Source organism: Nyctereutes procyonoides, unplaced genomic scaffold (assembly GCF_905146905.1).
Source record: "Nyctereutes procyonoides isolate TBG_1078 unplaced genomic scaffold, NYPRO_anot_genome, whole genome shotgun sequence".
Taxonomy (NCBI): domain Eukaryota; kingdom Metazoa; phylum Chordata; class Mammalia; order Carnivora; family Canidae; genus Nyctereutes; species Nyctereutes procyonoides.
The window spans coordinates 26,911,909-26,938,756 of NW_026575052.1; the positions used below are offsets into that span (position 1 = coordinate 26,911,909).

A 26,848-nucleotide genomic window follows, 5' to 3' on the forward strand; every position below is an offset into this window, starting at 1 on the left:
ACAAAATGGGAAGTCCAGATTTTTTTACGTGACCTTAACTAGGGTTTAAAAATTGACAAATAATCTGATTACTAAAAAAACAGACCAATTAGAAGAAATAAATAAACTCAGTAAAGTCATGGGATACAAAATCAACATATAAAAATCGTGGTTCTTCAGGGCACCTGGGTAGCTCAGTCAAGTGGCCAACTCTTGGTTCTGGCTCAGGTCATGATCTCAGGGTCATGAGATTGAGTCCTACATCAGGCTCTGTGCTCAGCATGAAATCTGCTTGTCCCTCTCCATCTCCCTCTGCTCCTTTCCACACACCGTCTCTCTCAAATAAATAAATTAAACCTAAAAAAAACCCAAAAAATTGGTTGTGGGACGCCTGGGTGGCTCAGCAGTTTAGTGCCTGCCTTCAGCCCAGGGCGTGATCCTGGAGTCCCAGGATCAAGTCCCAGGATCGAGGCCCTGCATCGGGCTTCCTGTGTGGAGCCTGCTTCTCCCTCTGCCTGTGTCTCTGCCTCTCTCTCTGTGTCTCTCATGAATAAATAAATAAAATCTTTTAAAAAAAATCAGTTGTGCTTCTACACACTAACAATGAATGATCCAAAAAGGAAATTTAGAAAATAATTTAATTTATAATAGCATCAGAAAAAAATAAAAAAGAAGTAAACTTAAAGAGGCAAAAGATGTGTACCCTGAAAAGTAAAAAATGTTGCTAGACTCAAAGAAGATGCTCATAAATAAAAAGACATCGTGGGGGCATCTGGGTGGCTCAATTAAGTGTCTTCCTTCAGCTCAGGTCATGATCCTGGGGTCCTGGGATCAGGCCCCATGTCAGCTGCCTGCTCATTGGGGAGCCTCCTTTTCCCTTTCTCTCTGTCCCTCTCCCTGCTCATTCTGTCTGTCTCAAATAAATAAAAGTCTTAAAAAAAAAAAAAAAGACATCCCACATTCATGGATTGGCATATTGTTAAGATGTCAATATTACCGAAAGTGAGCATCAGACTCAATGCAATCCCCAACAAAATTCCAAAGATATTTTTTTGCAGAAATAGAAAAAAAACATCCTAAAATTCAAATGAAATCTTAAAGGACCCCAAATAGCCAAAACATACTTGTAAAAGAAGAGAAAGTTGGAGGTCTTACATTTCCTGATTTCAAAAGTTCCTACAAAACTATAGCAAAGAAAGTAATGAAGTACTGGCATGTCTTTAAGACATAGAGACCAATGGAATAGAATAGACCACCCAAAAGTACCTTCACACTGATTTTTGACAAGGATGCCCAGACATTCAATGCGGAAAGGACAGTCTTTTCAAAAAACAATGCTGGGAAACTGGACATCCACATGCAAAAGAACAAATTTAGACCCTTGCCTTACACCACAGACAAAATTAACCAAAATAGATCAAAGACCTAAACATAAAAACTAAACTATAAAAATCTTAGAAGAAAACGTACGGGGAAACCTTCATGGCACTGGATTTGGCAGTGCTTTCTTGGATGGCACACCAAGAACACAGGCAACAAAAAACAAAATAGGTAAGCTGGACTTCATAAAAATAAAACTTTTTTGTGCATCAAAAGACACCATCAATAGAGTAGAAAGGTGACTCATGGAATAGGAGAAACTACCTGCCAATCATATATTGATATGGGATTAATACTCAGAATATAGAAAAAAGCTCCTACAACTCAACCACAAAAAACCCAATTCAGGATGGGCAAAGGACTTGAATGGATGAAGAAGGAAATCCTGCTGTTTGTAACACCATGGGTGAACCTGGAAAGGTTCATGCTAGGTGAAATAAGCCAGTCACAAAAAGACAAACACTATGATTCCACTTAAATGAAATGCCGAGAATAGCAAAATTCATAGAGACAGAGTAGAATGCGGGTTGGCAGGGGCTGGGGGAGAGGAGTGGGAAGTGGGGAAATTAATATTTAATAGGAACAGTCTCAGGTTTGTAAGATGAAAAGAGTTCCGGGCATGGATGGTGGTGATGGTTGCACAACAGTGTGAATATACGTCATACCACTGAACTATACACTTCAAAATGGCTGAAATAGTCAATTTTATGGTATGTGTGTTCTATCACAATTCTTTTAATGGTTAAAAGGAAGAAACAAAGCAGGCAAACAAGACACATTTGACGGCTCAGTCTAGTCTGTGAGCCTGTGGTCTCTGAGCATAAAATTTTAAGGTTCTATCTTGAGGTCCCAGGGCAATAAAGGGGGAGTGCAGCGTGGGCACATGTCACAGCGGCAGGATCCCGGGGGGTATGGAGGCCATTCATTGCTCCAGGGACATCCACAAAAGGAGAGGGGAGCTTGAGGCCACCAGGATGTGGCTGGGGGCTGCTGCCAACGTTGGGGAGGGTAATCCAGACCAGTGACAGCCATACTTTGGTTGCCAGACCAAGACCAGTGACTTCCGTGGCCTAGAGGAGCTGGAGTGCTCCCCGTAAGGAGCACGGCGTGCTCAGTGGGTAAGCCTCAAAAGACTCCTGCAGCCCCCCACAAGCCCAGGTCCCAGCCTGGATAATGGCAGCCCCATTTACTGAGTCAGCTTTGCCAGCAGGGCACCAGGACTCCCTCAGATCATCACTCTGAACCCCCCAATTTTGTGAGGTAGATACGAGTATTTTACCTACTTTCCAGAAAGAAAAATTGAGACTCCCAAGAGATTAAGCTTCCTTAGGTAAGCAACTTGCTCAGGGTCACTGGACCACTAAGTAGTGGACATCGGATGGAAATTCAGGTCTGGGGGACCCCCACAGGGCCCTTAAACTCAACTACCGGGACTACAGTGCCTTTCAGGAGGAGCAACACAGAAAAGCATCCACCTCATCAGAAGGCAAGTCTGGACAAGGCTGGGAACAAGCCACCATAAGCATGAGGCAGAGCGGCCCCCATTTCTTTTCTTGGGTGAGCAACACTTAGAAGAGCAGGCAGGTCAATCCAGGTCACACCACAGTGAGGCCAACAGGAGAGCTGAGCACACAGAAGCGATACCTCACAGGGCATGGCACTTAACGGTCGGCCATCCATTTTTCCGCCCAGTCTCACGACTGATCTAATAACCACGCGACATGTATGAGCCCCCATCCAGAGAATGGTAACAAAGGCTCAGGGAGCCAGTGACTGCCTACAGCTGCACAGCTCGGGCGCAGCCCCACCAGGGCTAGAATCCTATTTATGTGATTCCAAATCCCAAAACTCTTCCCAGTAAAGACAGTGGGGGTGGCATCAACACCAACGCTATGGGTTCATCTCACCAGGTGCTATGATGTCCATTTGACAGATGAAGAAACTGAGGTGCAGTGTGGTAATTAACGAGCCCAAGGTCACACAGCTAATTGAGTATTACCCAAAGTCAGGATTTGAGCCCAGCTCCTGGCCCATGTGTTGGACCCTCCGAAAAGCAGCCCAAAGACCTAGAGCTTCAGGTGCATCCTCTGACATTTTCATAAAAGAAAACTTCTGAGGAATGAGAAGGTCCAAGTTAATATACGAGCAAAGATGAGGAACCATGCTGAATTCTCCCAATCTCCAGGGGAGCCGGGGATGGGAGAGGACAGGGGCTGGGAATGTATGGAAAGCCAGGGCACAAAGACACCTAAAAGGTTAAGAGTCTGCCTTCAGCTCATGTCATGATCCCAGGGTCCCGGGATAGAGCCCTGTGTGTGGGGCTCCCTGCTCAGCAGGGAGCCTGCTTCTCCTTCTGCCCCTTTCCCCAGCTCCTATTCACCCTCTGTCTCTCAAATGAATAAATAAAAATCCTTTTAAAAAATGAAATAAAAAAATTTTTTTAATTTGTTCAAAGTCACAAAAGGCCACGTATTATTATGATTTCATTTCTATGAAATGCTCAGGAAAGGCAAACCATACAAACAGAAAGTAGATCCTAGTTGCCAGGGGTTGTAGGGGTAGTAGAAATGGGAGTAACTAAATAGGCCTTTTTAGGGTGATGAAAATGTCCTGAAATTTGTTGGTGGTGGTAGTCACATCCCTGTCTTAATCTACTTAGGAACTTTAAATTGTATACCTTAAATACCTTAAAGGGGTGAATTTTATTGTATGTGAAGTATACTTCAGTAAATCTCTTAAAAAAAAAAAAGAAAAAACTTTTTCAAAAAATGGAGTGCCAGGACAGCCTAAACTAGAGAAGGTCAGGGAAAGAAGAGCTGCTGATAAGCTCTTGCCATGGACCAGGCATGTCCTGCAGGCTGAGCCCTGGACCAGTCCCCAGCTCCACGGGGCTACCCAAACCTTGGTTTTGCCCCTATACTCATCTTGCTCCTCCTGCCACAGTCCCTTTGCACAGACTATTCTCTCAACTCAGAACCTACTTCCTCTGCTTGGTGCCTGACCTTAGCTCTAGCACCACTTTCTCAAGGAGGCTGTCCCAACCTCCGACAGGTCCTGATGTCCTTGACAAAGGCCTCTGGTACAAGCCCTCATGCCCTGTGTGTGTGCCCACCTGCAGAGCCCTTGTTACTCTTCTAACTTAACATGGGTGTATGTAACAAAAGTCTGTCCTACCCTAGACCACAACCCCCATCGGCCAGGGCATGCCTGCCCACCTGGACATCCCCAGGGGCTGGCCTGGTGCCCAGTACATACCAGACACCCAGCAAGTCTGAGAGAGGGAGGCAGGTGGGCACTGCAGGAGGCAAGAGTGACAAAGTTAGTATGTCACCGGGCCTACAGGAGCCTGATAGGGAGGCAGAGGCAACAAATAATGTGGTCAGTGTATCAGAGGGAGACACAGGGCACTAGGAACACAACCCCCCAAGGAGGCCCACCTAACTCAGCAAGGGGCAGGTGGTCAGTACACATAGTTCTTGAGAAGAGGACACACCAGTAAGCTAGGAAAAAATGCTACATTTACAAAATGCACAAAGTATGGTGGCTGGGTAGCTCAGTTGGTTAAGTGTCTACCTTCAGCTCAGATCATGATCGCAGGCTCCTGGGATCCAGCCCCATATTGGGCTCCCAGCTCAGCGGGGAGTCTGCTTCTCCCTCTCCTTCTGTCCCTCCCCCCCATTCATGCTCTCTCCCTCTTTCTCTCTCTCAAATAAATAAAATATTTTTTTAAATGCATAAAAATAATCTACTGCTTCCTGGAACTGAGAACAGGTCATCGTATTCAGTGATGCTCCCCTGAGCAGGAGGAGCTCCACGTGCTGAGTAACCAGAGAAAGAATTTAGCCCAACCAGAAGGCAGGCTTTTCAAAAAGCAGAGAACCCTGGGCCCTGAGCTCAGGGCAGGAATCTGAGGCAGAGATGATATAGAGACAGGGTGGGGGACTTTGGGGAAGTAGGGAAGGTCAGGCAGACACAAAAGACAACACTGACTACAGGTATGGGACCAGACAGGGGCCTCAGGCCCACATGCAGCAGAGGAAGGAGGGCCCGTGGTCAGCCCCAGGGGGCATGCAGCACAGTCTGCACATGTCCTTGTTGGCCAGTGTAAACCTGAGGCTCTCCCTGGCTTCCAGAGATCTGAGAGCTCTTCCTCCCACATGCAGTCATACAGCCTCTCCTTTCCTACTGGTTTTCCCTGGGGTGACCTCCGTAGTCAGTTTTGTCTACCTGGACAGCCCAGTCCAGGGCACTGAATAAGATGGGGTGGCCTCAGTACTAGCCTTAAGGCTAGAAGCATCCTAGAAGCATCCCATACCTTCCTGCTTCACTCCCATCTACACCCACAGTCTATCACTTCCGGAGAAATAGGTCCTGGCCCCTGGGAACCATAGGGATTGGGGCACCAGGATGAGTAGGATGGGAGACCCGAGCCTCTGACTCTTGCCACCTTGCCCTCTCATGTATTCCTGAGCCAAGGGAAGAGACTCAATCTGTCCATCCATCAAACCAGATGGCCTGGTGGGTTGGTTCCCGGGGCCCCAAGCAGTGTCCTCCAACCTGCTCCACAGTAGGCAGCCGCCTCTGCCCATCCCATCCTCCCCAGTACCTGGTTCTGCAGCTGGGTGGATGTGGCTTGCTGGTCACTGTCTTGGAGGGCCAGCCTCTCCTGAAGGGCTGCCAGCTCCTCCTGTAGCCGAGCTTTCTCCTCCTGCAGCTGGGACATGGCCTCCACCATCCTATGCACCATGGGGGCCACACCTGGCGGCCCCCCCAGGCTCGAGCACCTCCCGCTGCCAAAGAGCCGCCCACCTATGAGCAAAGTAGTGGCCAATCAGCAGGACAGCAGAGGATCCACCCCGGCTCCAGAGAGGGGGCTCGTCATGGCAGGCCAGACCATCAGGAGGGGGGAAGGGGATGCAAGCTGATGGGACAAGAGCTGGGGGCAGCAGCAGCACAGGTTAGCCAGGGGGCGGGGCTCCAGGGGGAGCTTCTGGGGTCAGAATCACCTGGTCGGGTCTTAGGAAAGCAACTTTCACCCTATACCCCCTCAAAGCATGTATCCTAAGTCTGATGGGCAATCCCCTCTCCGTGACCAGGCCACAACAAATCACAGCTGAGAAAGACATGGCTTCTGGCAACAGATGATTAAGAGTCTGGGGTCCTCTCCCCAGAAAAAACTATTCTTGGGAGAATATGATTTCTTTAAACCCCAAACCCCCTCTAGAGTACAGAAGAGGCGCAGAGGCTCCCCGGCCTGTCCCCTGACCTCCACAGGGAGTGGTCACCTGTACACAGAGGAGGGGCGAGGGGAGGGTGTGCGTATGCAAGGGACAGGCAGACCAGGACACATGGGGATGGACACAGCACGTGAGCAGGAACACAGCCAGGCCCGCTCCAGGGCCGACACCTGCACTGAGCACAGGGACCACACAGGCATGAGGAAGTGATAAATACCAGGGGGGGTGGTGCCTCCGCCAGAGTCCTCATCCTCCCTCGGCCTTCCACTGTCCTGTCACCAGGAGCAGGAGAGAAACAGACAGACGGACGGAAGGACAAAGACACAGAATCAAGGGCCATGACCCGCTGATAGGGACTGGGATGCTTGTCATAGCTTGCTTGGAGGACACTGAGAATGGTCACCATCTCTGCAGTAGCAGAGCTGGTGAGGAGCTGGGGTGTGTGGGCATGGGCAAAGGGGAGGGCATAAGGGCAGGAGATTTGCCTCTCCCCCCAGGTCACCCAAACAGAGACCTGGCCAAAGCCCCAGGAGGTAGAAAGTAGCATCCAAGAATTTAGTGTGACAAGTAGCACCTGCTAGCTCCAAGCCTCCACTCTATCTGAGGGCAGCGGGGCTTCTGGGTGCCCCCACACTGCATCTCAGAGGCACAGCTGTGAGGCAGGACTCCTGGGGGCTCCCAGACTCTGCACCTGAAGTCACACACCCTACTGGCAGCTTCGACCCACCAGGACACAGCAAGTGTGCTCACTGAGACTTCTGAGAAGCCAAAATACAGCTTCCAGGCTGGGCGGGGTGTCTCACTCAGCCCTGTCCGCAGCAGGGGAGACCCTGAGAAGTCTCAGGTCCGGCTCTCGAGAGAGCAGGCAAAGCACAGACAGGCTGGCTTTTCCCTTTCTCCCAATCCCTTGGAATAGCTGCGACTCGAGATGCTCCAGGGAGCTGGAGCCAGTACATCGCCGGCTGGCTAGGGACCCTGGCCATGTGGCCTGCATGTGACACAGCATGCGCATCACACACAGTGGGCCAAGCTTTTGCTATCTGTTCTAGAGAGAGTGAGGTCAGATGGATGCTTCCAGGCCTGCACACGGGACTGCCATGAGCAGCATGTGACCAGCATGGCCCTCAGCCCTTTGCAGCCTGCCAGGTCCCCGGAGCTAGTTCTGCCATTTAAGAGACAGGAGGGTGGGGCCCTTGGGGTCCTCCTTTGTGAAATGGGGACACTGGTCCTTGCCCTAAGAGGCAACTGTGTAAAAGGAGCCTGGAATCCATGAATGTCACCCAAGAGGCCACAGGGCTAGGATGAGACATGGAATAGTTTTTCTCATCTAGGACATGGAAAAGGTTCTGAGACACCCTGGAGCCCACACAGGGGTTCATCCTGACCTCAGCACAGGAGCCCAGCCAGGGGAGCTGACACGGGGCCTAGAGAGCACTTGAGCACTTGCGAAGGGAGAAGAGTCCTTGAAGAAGCCAATAAGGAAGGTCAAAGGAGGAGGGACAGGTGAGACCAGAGGCGCACGTGAGGACAAGGGACTGAATGGGCCTTGGCGCTGAGGAGGCAGCATGCCTTGTAGTAGGCAAGTCAGCACAAGTTCTCAAGGGATGGTGCCTCAGAGACCCTGCCTGCACCCTGCCCCTCAGGGCACTCAGGCTCAGGCACCCCGGCCCCACTAACCAGACTCAGTCTCACTCATGACAGGAGCTGGTCTCTCTCTTCTCCACAAAGTAGGAGAGCCGATCTGACTGGCTGGCCGGTGCACCCCTGCCTATGGCCTGTGTGCCCACACTTCGGCCAGCCCCTGGCACCTGCCCCCCAATGCCAGCCAGAAGACTGCAGCTCTGGGACAGCCCAGAGGACGCAGTGGCTCCTTCACCACACAGCAAGATCACAAACATAAATCAACCCCTGGTGATGGGAGGAAGCAAACAAGCAAAGACCAGCTGCTTCTTCTTCCAGTGTTCTTGGCCATCCCCTTGGGCTCCTTGAGGCTGCCTTTTCTCAACTACTGCTGGGGCTCAGGCTTCCCGCTAGGGAACCCCACGCAGGGGGCCCATAGAATCTTCCAGAACCAGTCATCCTGGACAGAGAAGAATGGAGCCACCAACTCTACTCTCCCAGCCTTGGGGCAGCAGAGTGAGGTCCTATCCTAGAGCTTCTGGGTCCCTGATGGATCCCCAGATAAACGGGAGGGGTTCAGGCCTCTCTCTACAGGTCGTGGCATCTTTGAGGCTGCCACCCTTGGCCTGCTTTTGGCAGGCACTGGGGAAAAGACAAAAAGCAGCAAAATTCAACTGCAACCCACAAGGGCCACAGCCTCTGATCACCAGGAAGGGGGAACCCCTGGAGTAGGGATGGGCAGCCTGGGGTCCCCGAGTTCCATGTCGAGGTGGCCAGGACTCGGCTGGGCCACCTGCAGGGGAAGAGACGGTGTGTGAGGACAGCTCAAATGCCACAGCAGCCTCCCCTCCAGGGCCAGCTTTAGCAAGGGCCATTCCAGGTTGGCGGGCAGACCTCCTTTACCTGTTTTCTCTACATTCATGCTGCCACCGGCTTCGTGGGCCTCCCGGGCCCGCCTGGGGGCCGGCGCCTGCCTCTTCGAGAGCTTCTCTTCCTTCGTCCCCTGACTCTTGTCCAGCAGGGCTTGCTGCCAAGACATAATCAGAATCCTCACGTGAAGGGGACTGCAGTGGGGAAGGACCCCCTTGAGGCTAAGGATCCTGTGCTCCTGGAGCTGGTGAGCCCCTTGGGCCCAGGGATCCATCCCTCGCTGTGTAAGTGGGTGAGGACAATAAGGCATGGGGTCTGGAAGAAATGTGCCCATGACAAGACAGTGGCGGTGCGTCTTCTTGGCCCCCATTGGCAGCCAGCCATCTGCACCAAGGAAGAAAGTTCTTGGGCACCTAGAAGGTCTCACGTGAAGCTCACTGGGCTGTCCCTGCAGGCTCTGTGGGGTCGGAGCCACCTGTGCAGTGTGCTGCCTGCTTTAGGTCCCACCATTCACAGGGCTGTCCAGCCCCACCGGGCACACGGCAATCTCAGGGTAACTCCCCCCGTGATGTCGACTGCCCCCACCGACAGATGGCACCAGCTCAGGACTGCCAAGAGCGGGGCACACAGATCCATACAACCAGGGGAAGGCCACACCCCTGACCCCCATGTCCTGGTCACAGAGAAACCAGGGGCTGAGGTAGAACAGACCAGCAGACAGGCAGGGAGGGTTGGGGAAGGGCAGAAAGAGTCACCCAGGGAAAATCACCTGCAGCTCACATAGAAAGACATACAAAGCAAGCCACAGAACCACATGTACAGTGCAATTCCACTTGACAATAAGAGAAATAAAACAGGCCTCCTCTGGGAGGTGAGGTGATGCAGCAGTTAGGAGAACGTGCATCATTCAAAATTTTAGGCAAGGAAAAAAGAAACCGGACTGTGAGAATGTGGGAAGTAGGGAAAGGAGTCTTCACATTTCATTTTGAACCTTCCCTTGGCATTGCATTTTCAGCCTTATAATCATCTACAGTGTTCTGTTTTGTTTTTTATGGTCAACAAAAATAATCTGGGAAGGGGGATTATAGACATTTTTTTTTTATTTTTAAGTTTTATTTATTTAAGTAATCTCTACACCCAACATGGGGCTCCAACTACTGACCCTGAGATCAAGAGTCACATGCTCTTCTGACTGAGCCAGGCAGGCACCCCTACAGACACAATTTTGCCTCCTGTATTTGAAACAAAAAACAAATACTCTGAGAGAGGCAAACTCCCTTACACTGTTGGTGGGAATGCAAGCTGGTACAGCCACTCTGGAAAATAGAATGAAGGTTCCTCAAGAAGTTCAAAATAGAACTACTCTACCATCCAGCAATTGCACTACTGAGTATTTACCCAAAGGTTCCAAACATAGCGATCTGAAGGGGCACCTGCACCCCAATGCTTATAGCAGGAATGTCCACAACAGCCAAAATATGGAAAGAGCCCAGATGCCCATCAACAGATGAAGGGATAAAGAAGTTGTGGGATATATATATACAATGGAATATTACTCTGCCATCAAAAAAACATGAAATCTTGCCATTTGCAACAACATGGATAGAACTAGAGGGTATTATGCTAAGGGAGATAAGTCGATCAGAGAAAGACAATTATCATATGATTTCACTCGTATGTGGAATTTAAGAAACAAAACAGAGGAGCATACAGAAAGGGAGAGAAAAATAAAATAAGATGAAATCAGAGAGGGAGACAAACCATGAGAGACTTTTAACTCTGGGAAACAAACGGAGGGTTGCTGGAGGGGAGGAGGTGAGAGGATGGGGTAACTGGGTGATGGGCATTAAGGAGGGCATGTGATCTAATGAGCACTGGATGTTACACACAGTTCCTGATGAATCAGGGAACTCTACCTCTGAAACTAATAATATACTGTATGATACTTAATTGGATTTAAATAAAATTAAATTAAAATTAAAAAATAAATAAACAAAAGAATGCTCTGAGTGTAGAGTCAGAAAGGGCTGGGTGTGAAGCCTTGGCTATGCCTTGTGTGAGCTGTGTGGCTCTGGGTGAGTTACCTTTCTTCCCTGAAGCTTCATTTTTCCCCATTCTTTTTTTTTTAAGATTTTATTTATTTATTCATGAGAGACACACAGAGAGAGAGAGAGAGAGAGAGAGAGAGAGAGAGACAGGCAGAGGGAGAAGCAGGCTCCATGCAGGGAGCCTGACGTGGGACTTAATCCAGGGTCTCCAGGATCACGCCCTGGGCTGAAGGCGGCGCTTAAACCGCTGAGCCACCTGGGCTGCCCTTTTTCACATTCTTAAAATAGAAATGATAATGGCCACCTGATGCAGCTGGTGTGGACGGTAACTTCGGGAACTTGTGCAAAGTTCTCAAAGCGTCTGGCACACCCAGAGCTCGATATCGGGTAGCCATTAGCATTATATTATTTCTGTACTCCTCCTTCTTGTTTTTTTACTTTTGTAACCCCAAACCCAACAGAGAAAAGCCATACCAGCAGCCTCACTGTTCACCATCTCTGACTCCCTCTCTCTCTCAACTTCACGTTCTGCTTGAGAAGGGAGGGTGGCAAGCACCAGGTCTCACATGTAGGAAACAACCCCCCCACCACCAACTTTATTTTGTCCCCACCCTCTGACCAACTGCCACACCATCACGAGCAGGCTTGTCAGCGGTGGCAGCAATGGCAGCAGCTGGAAGTTTCCAATTGCCGACGGAGCAAAGGTTATGCTATTTCTGGCCTGTTGGCCAAGCCACAGGAAGGGCAGCCGGGCCCCCAGGGCGGGGAGGGGGGGCTGGGAATTTCTGCAGCACTTCCCAAGGGAGCATCTCAGGTTTTAACACTTGGGAGGCTGGGGCAGGGAGGAGGTTCACTAAGCCTACCATGCCACCCCACAGTGCCTGGGTCCCTCCTTCAGCCCCCACGTCCCTCACCTCGAAGCACCTAGAAACATAATGGAACTTCATGAAGGCCCAGGGGGACACGAACATGGAAACTGCTTGCTGACAGGAGCTTCTCAGGGATTCTCAGCAGATCTGCTGACCCCAGGACTCAGCAGCAACCACAACCCAACACCCCATAATCAAAATGCAAGAACAGAGCCACCGCCCAACTCAAGGCAGCCGGTTTCTGACCACCTCCCAAGTTAACTACCCAGGGCTCAAGTCAGAGGGAAAAAAATGGGTTCTCCAGTTTCTTTAACTGTTCCCACACCAGACCTGCTTTTCTTGCAGATCCCAAGATAAAAGAAGGACCCTTTGGTTCAGTTTGCACATGAACCACACAAGAAGCACCGAGAAAAGCCTTGGAGCCCAAGACTGGCCCTGAAGCAACACGAAGCCCTGGGCCATGTTCAGATTGGACTCGGGACTAGGGGCCCCATGCCACCTGGGCCCAGGACGTTCAACTGCATGAGGGAGGATATACCCTCAAAGGGAACCTGGGTTTCCTGCACTCCATCCTGCCCCCTGTTTGCCCATGTCCCTTCAAAGTAAGCCTGTCGTGTACAATCTTTTTTGGGCAAGAGCCTTTGCAACAGCCCCAAATAACTCTGGTCCTTCATCCCAGGTCATCGTGTCAATGTCCTTGCCCACTTTGCCTTCACACTTCCGTGATCATTTGATTATTCTCTGGCACCTCGGCCAGAATATCAGGTCTATATGTCTGCTTTGTTATGGGCTAGCACCGGGCCCATAAATATCTGTTAACAAATGTATCCATTAAAAAGTACAGTGCCCTAACATTGCTCCAAGCCATAGCTGAGTGGATGCATAGCTATTTAAGGAGCTCATTGCAATCAGAAATAATAGGGGACCAGTTAGATGATTTATGGTAAAACCCAAAGTAGATGATTTTGCAGCAGTTCAAAGGAATGAGGTAGTTCTCTGTATATTGACATGCATAAAGAAATCAAGATTTAGGTTGAGGGAAAGAGCTAGTCAGAAAACAGTATGTACCAATAAATAACAAAATTGTATAAATATAATTCAGTGGTTACATAGGACAAATACATAAACACCTAACTCTTGTGGATTTCTTAAAGATATAGGGATATAGGAGGCGTTCAGTGTCCAGACATTGTTCCGTGCCGGTGCGAATTCTTTACACCATGTTAGAAAGCTTGTCGTGTTTAGCTCTGCAGATCCCGGCTTGCTGTGTGATCAGTAGCACGTGACTTAACCTCTCTGAGCCTCCATTACTTCACGCATACATCTCAAATAAAACAGTTACTGTGGCTTGAGACTGTTGAGCACTGAGGTGAGATATATAACACATGGCACCAGTGCCTGGTACAACATCCACGTTCAATAAATCATAGTTATTGTTACTAACATTATGTATTCTATGACCAAATGCACAAATATACGTAAATTTGTCTTTAGAAAGTCATTTGGTGATAACTGCAAGAGGAAAGAATCCAAGTTTTAGCAAAACCCTCTGTCTAGCTTTGGATTCCCACATTAAATAGGAAATACAAATATTGCCCCATGGACAAACATGCTTGAGTGTGAGTGGGGATTAACAGCTACCCCAAACCTGTTTTCCTAATAGCCTCTCAGTGAAGGTCCCACATTTCTGACTTTAACACCTCAGCCAGGGTGTGGCTGAAAAGTCTCTGTCATCTCCTGTGAGATTTTCCCGGAGATAACCTAATAAAGCAAATTGCTCCATCCACACAGGCTCAGGGCGAATGTGCCGTGAGGAGCTCAGCAAAGAGGCACAAGGCAGGTCCCCGGCTCTCTCTCCGTACTCCTTCCCCAGAGAGCCTGCCAGTGACCCAGCTGCAGCAGCTCAGAGGGCTAAGTAAGGTGCACCGGCCTGGCTCGGCCCCTCACCTTTCTGAAGGCCCCAGTGCTTACCTGTACGGTCAGGTAGAGCCTGTGGGGGCTCCCAGGGCCGGCCCAGTCCACGCTGAGGGCTCGACACTGAGCTAGGGCTGGGCGAGCTGCACTTCGGGCTCCGGAGTCCTCGTCACTGCTGATCGGGGTGTCTTTTCCACGCCCTGTTCCAAGACAGAGAATGCAGGTAAGATGCTAGGCCCCTGGCTGAAGGCTGGTGGCCAGGACCACTGACTAGGGCCGTGGCAAAGCTCCGCTTCCCCACACGCTGGGCCAGCCCAGGCGCGGCCAGGAGGGACTCACACGCCCTCACATGCCTGACCTACTCGGAGGGAAGGCCTGGCACCAGGCAGGAGCTGTGCTCCCTTCTTCCCAAAAGCCACCCCGAGCTTCTCTTTGGGAAGGCACCCGAAGCTTCTGGGGTACATGTGTTCCCCACCCTCCACAGTGGCTTTTGGGCTGACACTTGCTCATGAACTCCCTCTCCAGAGAGTAGCAAAGGGAAGCCGATGCCAACCTGGCTGCACTAAACTTCACAGGAGGAGCACCCCAGGGCCGTGGCTTTATTACCAAGGCCGCCTCTAGGTGGCAATTTCTCCCCTGACTTCATAAAGACCAACGCCATGCTGGGTGGCCTGGTCCCAGCAGCCTCCAAAAGCATATTCAGCACCAGCTAAAGTGCATCCCCTCGAGCCTCTGACCCACTGCCTCCCTCACTGGACAGGGGAGAGGTGATCATGGTATGGACATCCCATGCACCCACTTCAACCCCCACCACAGCCTGCAGGGTAGCATGGGATGGGAATGAGTACAGCCTCATGGGGGCGTGACAATATCCTGAGTGCCAGCAGCCGGCCAAGTGCTTACTGCCCTGCCTGTTCCTCAGTTTCCTTTATCAATAACATGGGGATAAGGAACCAAGCTCATAGTACTGTGCTGAGGGTTACATGGAATGACACACCTAAAATGCTCACTCTCCACCAGGCACACAGAAACTGGCCATAAGTGCAGGCCATTAGGACCACAACCAGGGAGGGTTAAAAACGTGCCCAGGGTCACACTGAGCCAGTCCTGCAATCCCATGGGCTAACTCACCCTCTGCCTATACCTCCCAAGACAGAGCCAAGAGTAGGGGTGGGGGCTGAGGGGCTAGGAGTGACAAGCTGGCTGAAGCCCTACTCACTGTTAGGCACTCTGCTTAGCATTTCACACACAAGATTTCATTTGACCTTTGTCTTAAATTTTAAAAGCAGATAAGCCTGTATGGTCATATAATCTTCATGATACTCATTTAATAGACCAATATGCATGTCCACATATACAAGATCGGAAGGAACTATATAAGATGTTCACTAACAAGCTTATAGGTGATTTTTATTTTCTTTTTTATACTTTTCTGGGTTTTATTTTTTTATTTTTTCTAGTTTTCCAAGGGAACATATTTTTGTCTTCTGCTTGTTTTTTTTTTCCTTTGTCTTGTTTTTTTTTTTGTTTGTTTAACCAGAAAAGTAATACTCATTCATATTACATATGTAATCCTTAGGACAACCATGTGGAGTAGAGACCGTCTTCATCCCCCTCCAGATGATTCAGGCTACCTGACCCAAAAGCCTAAGCTTTTCCCAGAGGCCCCCAGTGCCATCCCCAGCCTCATTGTCCTCTGCAGAGACACTTTGGAGGGTATCACTCTGGTGCCCACCAGTGGCACAAATGTGGTGGGAGAGGAGACTGAACAGGAGGAGTCTGCTGTGTACCCTTTCTAGGCCTCAGTTTCCCCTTCTGTGCACCAGGGGGGGCTTGGATCTGATAGCCAGAGGAACTCTGCTAGCTCAGACAGGCTGGTAATCTAAACCTCTTTCTCTAGGTCAGGAACAACAGACAGCAAGCTCCTGATGACATCTGGACTGAAGACCCTCTCTCCCTCCACACTTCCAGATAGATTTGCCCAAGCTCACCTCAGGAGGCAGTCGGGGGCAACTGCCCAGACCCAACGACAACCCAGCCCGCCCGCAAATCAGAGGTGCCGCTCACTTATTGGCCTGTGAGGCACCAGGGGACACGACCCAGAAAGGAGAGCTGGTGTTGACAGCTCCCCCAGGCGGGCTCCTTCACTGCCCCCAGCTGCTGTGGGCCACCCTGCGGGAGCCGCCCCACATAGCACCTGAAACCCGGCTCAGGGCACCCACACTCTGCCGGCGCCGCGGCTCCTCGCGCCCCCAGCGGTCTGACCCGCCGCGATCAGGTGTCCGCGCCGCACGGGGCACCGGGGCGGCCACTTCACCTACCTTGTTTACCAGCTGCGGGCACAAACCGGAGCGAGACTGCGAGCTGGGCCGGGGACCAAGCACGCGCCCCCGCCCGCCCCCCTCTCGGCGGCCGCGCCGGGGTCTAACTCGGCGCCCGGGGCGTCTCTCCACGGGCGGGAGCGCGGGGCAGGACGCCGGGGCAGGAGCGCGGGGCAGGAGCGCGGGGCAGGAGCGCTGGGGCAGGAGCACCGGGCAGGAGCGCCGGGGCAGGACGCCGGGGCAGGACGCCGGGGCCGGGGCAGGACGCCGGGGCCGGGGCAGGACGCCGGGGCAGGAGCGCCGGGGCAGGAGCACCGGGCAGGAGCGCTGGGGCAGGAGCACCGGGCAGGAGCGCCGGGGCAGGAGCGCCGGAGCAGGACGCCCGGGCAGGAGCGCCGGGGCAGGACGCCGGGGCAGGAGCGCCGGGCAGGACCGGGGCAGTTCGCCGGGCAGGAGCACCGGGCAGGACGCGGGGCAGGTCGCGGGGCAGGAGCGCGGGGCAGGTCGCAGGGCAGGAGCGCGGGGCAGGAGCGCGGGGCAGGAGCACCGGGCAGGAGCGCGGGGCAGGTCACAGGGCAGGAGCGCGGGGCAGGAGCGCGGGGCAGGAGCACCGGGCAGGAGCGCGGGGCAGGAGCACCGGGCAGGAGCACCGGGCAGGACGCCGGGCAGGACGCCGGGCAGGACGCCGGGCAGGAGCGCCGGCGAGGTTGGCGCCCCGACTCCCACTCCGCCGGCCCGCGGGCTGCCGGCACCCTGTAATTACCTGACAGCCCTGACCGAGCCTAGGAACTTGCGAGAGAGCCCGGCCCCATCGCTGCTATCTGGAGGAAGGAAGGGAAATAAAGAGGCATTTTAAAAATGCGGACTCACCAGTTCTCAACCTCCCCGGGCCGGTGTATGGGAAAGGGCGGGCGGCCGGGCCGGCGGGGGCGGGGCGAGCCATCCCCGGCTCGGGCGCGCGGGCCCGGCCCACTCTCCACAGGCCGCGCAGCGAGGGCGTGGCTCCCAGGTTCCACGGCCGGCGAGACGGGACCATGGCCCGGGGCTCAGCGGCCTCCTCGGGGCGCCGGGCGGCCTGCGGACAGAACGGGGAGGCGAGGCTGAGCCGGCGACCGACACCTGGGGAGCAGCTCGGAGGGAGCCCACCGCCTGCAACAGGGTCACTATACCCGCAGCGATCCTTGGCCTTGCGCGATCAAACACAGCCCCTCACCATTTCAGGGGGCTTTTTCCCAAGTAGGGAAGCTCAGAAGTGGGTGAAGAGACCACCCGGTGTGTCAGCTGCACCCTGCGGAGACCTCCCATCTCAGCCCCTCGGCTGGAAGCCTGGCATCCAGAAGATGCGCCAGGTCACAGCCCCACACACAGGACGCACAGGTCGACAGCAACTCTAATCAGACGGGGCCTGACTGTGGCCAGTGACACAGTGGCTTATATAGATCAAATTCTCTTAAAGTCCACTCATTCTATTCAACTAGCCTTCACTCTGTGCCTACAACTTGGCAGGCAGTAAGATACAAAGATTCATTGCTTCTCCATTTAATAATTATTTATCCAGTGTCTATTTTGTGCCAGGCACCTGCCAGGGGTCCTCTTTGATCAGGAGAGATAAGGCCTCAAAGCTCCCTGTCAGGAGGGAGGTAAGCACTTCAACAAACCTTCACAATCAGAACAGGATGCAGGGAGGCACCAGGTGGTATGGGAGAATGAAGTTGGGGGTGGGGAGCACTGGCCTGGATAGAACACCCCTGCCTCGTGTGGTGGGTTAAGCCTCTGACTCTTGGTTGTGTCATGATCTCAGGGTCATGAGACCAAACCCCGCATGGGGCCCTATGCTCAGCACGGAGCCTGCTTGAGATTCTCTTTCCCTCTCCCTCTGCCCCTCTTGCTTGTGCTCTCTAAAATAATGAAAGAAATCTTTTAGAAAGAAAGAAAGAAAGAAAGAAAGAAAGAAAGAAAGAAAGAAAGAAAGAAAGAAAGAAAGCTGCGTAGGTTTCTCATGAACTGAGCAGATGAATAGAACAGACTTTAAGTATTCCTTACACACGTCTTTATTGAACACCTATCATGTGTAAAGCAGCTGTGAGGGCATTTAAGTACCAAGCTACAGTCCCAGACTCAGACAGTGATGCTATTAAGAGAAGCAGCCAAGTCAGCTCAGAGAGGTAATGTGGAATTTGCTTTTGGCTTTAAAATGGACTTTGAGGCACCCAAGAACTTCCTAATGGTGCTACCTGGGTTGCAGATTGCTTTCCACCAGACAGTAGAGATTACCTATCCGAACAGTGTCCAATCCCCCCGACTCTCTATGGCTCTCCATGGCAGGTGCGTGTGCATGCACATTCATCTGTGCAGCCCTATACCAACCAGCCTAGAGCTGCAACAACACCCACACCAAACCCCTGGCAATGCCTTGATAGGTGAATGCCCTGAAATAAGCGTTCCCGGACTGAAGCTTGGAAAAGAACGTGTCTGGAGACTCAGAGCGGGGAGGGTCCCAATGCCACAGACAAGGATAGAATCACCAAAAGTAACCAAGGATAGAGCTCACTCTGGGTGGTAAGGAACGTTGGGAGGACAGTCATAGGTGGCAACAACACCAGGCAGGTGCAGAGTCCTCTGCACCTCTGACTGGATGGCAAGTAGGAAGGAGAGGATGGTCAGTTCCCAGTGAGCAATGCCGTGGAGAGGTCAAACTAGAAGAAAGTCCTGGAGGCTCTGAAAGGGAGCACATTAATGGAGCCGGGCAGAGGACAGAGCAGAGTAGGCCCAAGAGGCGGGTAGGGTGAAAGGAAGCCAATGCTTCCTTCTCTGTGGGGAAGTTTGGCCAGGATAAGGAGGGGAGGCTGAATTGAGAGGATGTGGTGTGTAGAACAGGAGAGATCTGAGCTTGCTGGGTCGACAGGGCCAGGAATGATTGAAGCATGGAGAGGCAAAAGAAGTCAGAGTGCAGGGATGGGTAGCAGAAGATCTGGTGACCAAAGTTCACGGAGCTGAGCCCTGGATGGATGCCAGGCTTACTGGCTAGGGAGTCGTGCTCTCTGCCTTCCCTGACTGAGGAAGACAGCTCAGAGGACGCTTCTGGGTACAGAGCTACTGGACTGTGGGCCAAAGGACGAGGAGAAGGCTAATCCAAATACGAGGGCCAGCTCCACTGAGGAACGAAGATGGACCAGTGTGGAACAGAGGGAGGCCAGGGGAACAGCCAGATGCCCTTTTCTCCAGGTTGCTTGACACAGAGCTGGGCACATGCCCAACCCCAAAGACCAGCTGGCCTAACGGTGCAAAGAGGGAGAGAACCAGGCTCCACCTGCATACCAAGCTCCTGGATAAGTGAGATGGGCATTAAAGGTGGATTCCACATTTGAGGGAAAAGAGTGTTAAGGAGATCAGCTAAGTCCGAGAGACAGGGACCAGAGGAGACAATACTCCTGCGGCTTTCTGGAAGGGAAGTCGGAAAGGCAGCCAGGAAGATAGCAGGAAGAAAGAGGAAGGGTGTGTGCAAGATCCTGAAGAGGAAAAAGCAGCTGAATTTAGTAGCCAGGAGGGTGGGAAAGTCAAAAGTATTCAGGACTCGAATAAGTCCAAGGCTGAGGCTTCTACCAACATAGGACTCACGGGGTGGGACAAAGGGACATGTAGTGGAGTGGCTATAACCAAAAGCTGGTTCCGACCCAGCTCTGCCACTTACTGGATGTGTGACCTTGGGAAAATTACTTTGCCTCTCTGTGCCTCATTATCTCCATCTGAAAAAAGGGAGAACTCCACATTAAAGGGTTGGCGTAAGAATTAGACAATGCATATATAAAGTGTTCAGAACAATGATGGCATATAAAAGGAACTCAAATTTTTTAGTTTTCAGGGATCTCCCTCCTTCCAGTGGTGGGTGAATGCAGAGGGGCTGGCCTGGCAAGGGGGACAGATTTGCCCCTCTTTGTCTAGGCCACAGCCATAGCTGCAGCTCCCCCCCCCCCCCCCCGCTCTCTCCCCCAGACCAGGGATATTGCAATGATTGAGGGACAAGATTTGACAACTGCCCAGATACTGCTGCTGAGGAGGGCTTAGTCCCCCTGGGAGAGGAGGTCAGGGGGGTTGGACCGGAGCTAGGCTCTCCCCTGCACACAGTCACACCTCCTGGGTCTTCCAGGACAACGCAGCCCTCAAAACCTCTGCTCCCCTAAGAATAGCAGAACTTATCACCCTATGTCCCTAAAGTCCAGTCACTGCAAATACAAGGGCCCATTTGGAGGCTGCATTCCTTGCAAATGACTTTCCCAACCAAGGAGATAGCTACTTTATCAAGGGCATAGGAAGTGCGCCTGGGCAAGGAGAGGTGCTCCATCCGCCTGGGCCAGGGGAGGGTGAAAGGTCCGGGACAGCCAAGACCCACAACCTTGGAACAGATATGCTGGGGGTTGGGGGCGTACTGGAGAATTTCAGCTTCCTCTTTAAAACCTCCCGGGGCCAGGCCCTTCACTGCGCCAGAGTTCTCCTCTAACTCACAACAGGGGGTTGAAGGAGGTGGCTTCTGGCTCACCCTCCCCCCTGGGGTCCCCCTCCCCCGGCTGCCGCTGTCACTGGCTCAATTTCCTTCTGCCCGGGAGGGCACTGGCCCAGGCCCTCCTTCAGCCTCGGGGCGGGCCTACCCACCCCTGCCCTGTGAGGGGGGAAGCGCACTGCCCAGGGAACATACGTGGTGGGAGGGCTTGGAACTGCAGCCTTCAAGGGATCTGGGGGTGCGGAGGGTCTCTGCAAGCGGAGGGGGAGGCCCTGATGGACACGCGGCTGCCGGGTCGGTTCCGGCTCTCCCGGGGCCAAAGAGATCGGAAGGGGGTTCCCGAGGCTGCTGCGACCCCGGGGGACGTGCCGCCCCAAGCCGTGCCGCGGGGCAGGGTCCTCGGCTCCGGCCGGACGGCGCGGGGGCGGCGGGCGAGCGCGGGGCTGGTTCTCCGCGGCCGGGCCTTCCCCGCGCCCCGCGGCGGTCCGGGCAGCCGAGGGGGGTCCCGCGGGCAGGGCGGGCCCGGACGCGGCGCCCGGCACCAGGGCAGGGCGGACCCCCGGGAGCCCAGCCCGCCTCCCCCGCCCGCCCGGGTCCCCGACTCACCGGCCTGGCGGAGGCAGGATCCCCGCGTCGCCGCAGAGCCCGGGGCTCGGCCCGGCCCGGCCCGCCGGCGGGAGGCAGCTCCACGCCGCCGCCTCCTCGGCCCGCCCCGCTCCCGCCCCTCCCGCACACTTTCCACAGGAAATGATTAACTCGGGCCGCGGCGCGTTCCCATGGCAACCGGCTCCGGCCGGGCGGGGTCGGCGGCGCGCGCGCGCTCCCGCGCCCCCTCCCGCGCGCGCCCCCGGCTCACCCGCGGGGCCGCTGACCCGAGGCCTCCCCGCCCCGCCCGGGGGTTCCCGCTGGGCCCCGGGGCGCACGCCCGGCACACGCCTTGCACACGGGCGCGCACTCCCACTAGTGCACACGCAGCGCCGTACGTGCTCGCGCTCTCCAGTACAGACCCTCGCAAGCCAGGACACGCGGGCCTCACACATGCCTTCACACGTGCTCTAGTCCGCACACACGAGCACGTTCCGTTCTCACACACGTGCTTTTACACTTCAGCTGACACTCCACCATGTGCGTCTGCTAGCCCTAGCACAGAACTTTCGCGCACACTCGTCACCCTTCACATACACACTTCTCCCGTGCTGTCCTTCCCACTCTTACAAACTAGCACGCTCTCTCGACTTTGTGACACACATGCTCTCACACACTCTGGGTGGTACCCGGACACACCTCCACAGTGTCACACACTTTACACATGCACTCACATGATCATCCGGTGCGCAGACTCATACGTGCTTCCCGCAAATGGTTCTAGTGCAATGGCTCACGTGCAATGGTTCGTGTGCTCCTTAGTGCACACGTACATTTGCTCTCCCTCACACACATTTTCTCACATGCTCTATGCCTCCATCTCTCGCACTGTAGTATACACATCCTTGTAAACCCAAGTCCACGCGTTCGCTCAAACGCTCTCTCACTCCAGGTAGCATGCAACATACCATGTGTGTCACACGTTAGCATTCATTTTTTTTTTAATTTTTTTTTTGTTTTATTTATTTATGATAGGCACACAGTGAGAGAGAGAGAGGCAGAGACATAGGCAGAGGGAGAAGCAGGCTCCATACACCGGGAGCCCGACGTGGGATTCGATCCCGGGTCTCCAGGATCGTGCCCTGGGCCAAAGGCAGGCGCCAAACCACTGCGCCACCCAGGGATCCCGTTAGCATTCATTTTTACACACACACACACACACACATGTTCTCACTAGCTCTACACAGGCCAGGTTGCCTCCTCAGCCATGGCCACCACCCCCATTTTAACATCTCCCAGAGTTTAGGATTTTTTTATGGTAAAATATTCCTTTAAGCTCCAGTGAAAATATGTCCAGAGTGCAACCACTCAGGAGCAGGCAGCAGCTCCCAGTGTAGCCCAGAAGTCCTTCCTTATGGGACGTCTCAGAAGAGGCACAGGGGAGGCCAGGGAGCTGGGCAGCCAAGGAGAGACAGCTGATCCAGAGGAGCCACTCTGTTCTTTGTCTCCCAAACAGAGGCGGCATTTTATTCCAGTCATAGTCCCCTCCAGGGTTCAGAAAGAGGAGGAAAGAAGCTCAGAAACCAGCTCAGTGCAGGTCGATGGTTCCACAGATAATCGGAGAAGGGTGGGCACTTGGCTCTTTCCTACTTCGCAGGTGGTGGCCCAAGAGGTGCAAGGAGGGGATGCGGAGGGGAGGGGGGACATGCAGATCAATGAAGGTTGCGTCTCCTGTCGCTGCCCAGGCACTGGGCTGGCAGTCAAGAATCTCCGCGGAAACAGAGCCAAGGTCTTGGGCCTCAGATTGTTCTGGATGCCAGAACAGGACACTCACAATCCCCCTACTGGGAGTGGGCTAATGTGTGTTTTATTTTCTAACTGAGACACCCAAGTGAAGGCCCAGTAGAAGATAAATGTCACTCTCCTGGAATGATTCCTTGGAGAGTTACTGATTTCCAACTCAGAACCCCAGATAACCCTCCCAACAGGAGAGAAGGCCCTAGTAATTTGAGAGTTACCTTCTCTGAAACCCCTGCCTGCTCCCCAGGCAAGAGTGGTCAAGTAGACTGCTGGGTTGGATGAGGACAGAATGTCTCTGGAATCCTGACCAAGTATCTATTATTTGACTAAGGGAAGTTGTTTTGTCTGTAAAGCCGGATATAGACCTGGAGGCCTTGTCTTACTCGCTGGCTGGTACAGTGACATTAACTGCAGGTTCCTTCCGACAAAGCCAAAGCCTGATTTTTAAATTAATAATAACATTTATTGTTCGTTTTCTGTGATTACAAAAGTAATAGATGTTCATTGTAACCATAATCCCACCCTCTCGAGATAAATGCTGCCAACATTTTAGTAGTCTTTTTTTTTTGTATGCACATAATAGCTACCATTTATACAAAGTTAACACTGTGCCAGGCACTGTACTAAGCTCTTTATAAACAAGATCCCGTTTAACCCTAAACACCCAATGAGGTGGACACCATTATATCCCCAGTTTTCTGGAGAGGAAACTGAGCCTCCCATAGTTCATTCATAAACTGAGAATGTGACAGAGCTGAGATATGAGCCCAATGGGTATATGTGTATGTACACATAGTACACACAGATAGTACTAACATGTAATGAGTTTCAGATATCAGATGCAAGCATTTATTAAGATCAAAGCACTAATAAAGAAAAAAGAAAATTGAGGTATTAGATGGAGACTTTTTTGAGATTATTGCAAAAATCTGACTTGAATGTAAAACCAAATTGCTTTATGATTGCTGGAATTTAGCTTGAGAATGTACAGTGTTACCAGGAACTACATACTAATGACTTCAAGGTCATTTCTCTCCCAGAAAATTCACTGATGGTTTAATATGGAGGCTAGAAACTGCCTCCTGGCCACAGGGAAATTAGAGATTTGCCAGAAACCTGGCCATCACGACACTGAGGTCCTGAATCAATAAATGAGGACTCTTGGGTTAACCTTTGGTCTTGACATTCTGCCCACCTCTTGGCAGAAATACCAAAACATAGGGAGGGCTACACAAGACACAGTGGCCAGAACACTGCAGCTCCATATCCATATCCACCCTGTCCCCCAGGTGGGTGTTCAAAGAGCATGAAACCCCTCCACTTTCAGGTGTCCCTCTGAGAGGTAGCCTGGGGCCCAAGAGGTCTACTGCCCAAAGGGGAGGAAAGAGGGGAGAATAACATGGATTGTGTTTGATCTGATTCTCACAGTAACCTAGAGTAAAGCACCACATAAGATTTATATGATTTTCCAGTTTTAATGATTTAACTTAAGATCTGATCACCTCCAGGCCTTTGCAATACTGTTCTCTCCACCCGGGGAAAAGCCTCTCTCCTTCCCCTACTCCCACCTGCCTCCACCCACCTCTCCCTGGCTGACTTCTGCTCTTGCTTTACAAGTCCTTCAAGCTTAGAGGTCATGCTCCTTGACCCTCCCAGGCACCATCTCCCCCAGCGACCCCCCCACCCCCACACTGGATTGTAATGGCCTCTCCTGTCTATAGCAATAGCTCTTGGAGGGCAGGGCACTTTTCTGACTTGATCACAAGGAAATCCTCCGCAAGTGCCCAGTATCATATAAATTTCCATTGACTAAATAAATAGATCATGTATAATTCAGAGGGGAAGAACAGGTACATTAAAGCATATCCAAACAGACTTTCTTCTCTCTCTCTCTCTCTTTTTAAAGATTTTATTTATTTATTTGAAAGAGATAAAGAGAGAGCATGAGCGGTGGGGAGGGGTGGAGGGAGAGGGAGAAGCAGATTCCTCGCTGAGCAGGGAGCCTGACTAGGGCTTGATCCCAGGACCCCAAGGTCATGAACTGAGCAGAAGGCAGGTGCTTAACTGACTGAACCACCCAGGCACTCCTAAACAGCCTTTCTTCTTGTGTAAGTTAATGATAATTCTTATCAAAAGAAGGTAAGAAATAGATCCTTAAATAATTATTTCAATGTGGTCAGTAAGGAGCACCCTACAGTTGTGTCTGTGTGTGTGTGTGTGTATACACACACATATTCTTGCACGATTCTGGGTTAACAGTTTCTTGAAGTTGAAGAACAACATTCTGGGGGAAGGACTTGAATATTAAGTAATCCTGACTCAATTAGCCACTGTTTTGAATCCACATATTCCAATACTCCTGAAATGGTTCATTATGGACATCGCAGAAAGAGCTGGGGAGGGTCCCATGGGGGGAACAGGCAGGATTCTGAACTCAGCCCTACAAGCTTGAGTTTGACTCCCAGCTGCAGGACTTGGCAGCTAAATCTCCGATTGTAGGCGGAGGTGGGAGGGGTGGGGGTGGGCACTGGCTCTGCTCCCACCTGCCAGTTTTCAGGAAACCACGCCCCTCATGGACATGAAGGGGTGGGGTCTCAGACGGAACCCTTGGCTTCTTGGTTAAGCGCCTGTCTTTCTCTGCTCCACAGTAAGCTTTTCTAAGCACCAGGGGTTCAACAGATAAATGAACAAATGATACCTTTCTCTCTCCTCTGCCTTCCAGCTCCCTCTGGGCCTTCCCCATCCCTGCCCAGAGGGGGGCCTGCCTTCTTTCTAAGAGCTCTATTAACAAGGGCAACAGTCCTCCTATTCACAAAGGTCCCTGCAGGGAACCAAGCAACCCTCCCCTCAGTAAAACCACCTTGCCCTAAAATCTCCAGACAGTGACTACCTTTCTGCCTTTGCCAGGGAGATTGGACCCCTCGGTGCCTCCCCAGGCTCTCAGGTGAGGGAAACCTGAAACCTCTTCATGACCTGAGAAAGAATTTGGCAGATAACTCTCCTAGCACTCCAGGGTAGAAAGTAAACAGAGGGTTCCCCCCACCCCCACTATCATTTCCTGTAGTCTAAAAAATGAGAGGAATGCAAACACTGAGAATATAGGTACTCAGGCACCAGGTAATAAAAAGATTTAGTAAGAACGGCCAGGAAAGATAAGCCTGCCCGTCCGTGCCCTCCTCCCTGAGTCAGAGCATCCTGCCTGCCCCCCAGAAGCCGCCTGGCCTCCTTCACCCTCCACGCTCTCTCCTCGGCTTTGCTTCTTGCTCCTAAATCATTCTATCTCCTTGTTCTAAGCCAAGGCATGCATTATTAACGTCGTTCCCACTTTTTTTCAACTTCCCCATTCATTTCTACCCATCTGCTGCAAATTCTAGGTGGCTGGCTTTTTTTTTTTTTAACTTCAATATTTTTTTTTTCTGCACAAATGTAGTAGAAACCAAAAGAAGGGGGGGAAAAAACAAAACCCAGATCCCACCACCCTTATCGTATTGTCACTGACCCAGATTTTCTTTTCGGTATTTGGCCTTGAACAGACATTATTTCTATTTAAGGAGAGACAGTATAGGACAACGGTTGAAACTAGGTTTAGGCGTCAAGTGGTCCTGGTTTTGAACCCTTGCTCAATCACTTTCTTTCTTGTGACAATAGGAGTAGCCCTATTATCTAACCCACTGGGGTGTCATGAGAAGTAAATATGAGCCCAGCATCTGGCATAGGGTCAGTAATC

The 26,848-nt window shown here is 52.3% G+C and overlaps 1 protein-coding gene across 7 annotated transcripts in view; it reads right to left on the reverse strand.

Annotated features, from left to right (window-relative positions):
• Positions 1 to 21,434, reverse strand: part of KIFC3 (kinesin family member C3) — a 37,816-nt gene extending 16,382 nt beyond the window's left edge. For 2 of the 7 annotated variants that reach the window (XM_055331591.1, XM_055331594.1), the window contains exons 1-6: positions 21,343 to 21,366; positions 19,930 to 19,984; positions 17,109 to 17,313; positions 13,975 to 14,117; positions 9,120 to 9,243; positions 5,966 to 6,168 (exon numbers count right to left, since the gene is read on the reverse strand). In XM_055331591.1, the coding sequence (XP_055187566.1) occupies positions 5,966 to 6,168; positions 9,120 to 9,243; positions 13,975 to 14,117; positions 17,109 to 17,274 (636 nt within the window). In that variant the 5' untranslated portion in view covers positions 17,275 to 17,313; positions 19,930 to 19,984; positions 21,343 to 21,366. The other 5 variants (XM_055331593.1, XM_055331595.1, XM_055331597.1 and 2 more) reach the window with 5 other exon arrangements.
• Positions 21,435 to 26,848: the final 5,414 nt, after the last annotated feature.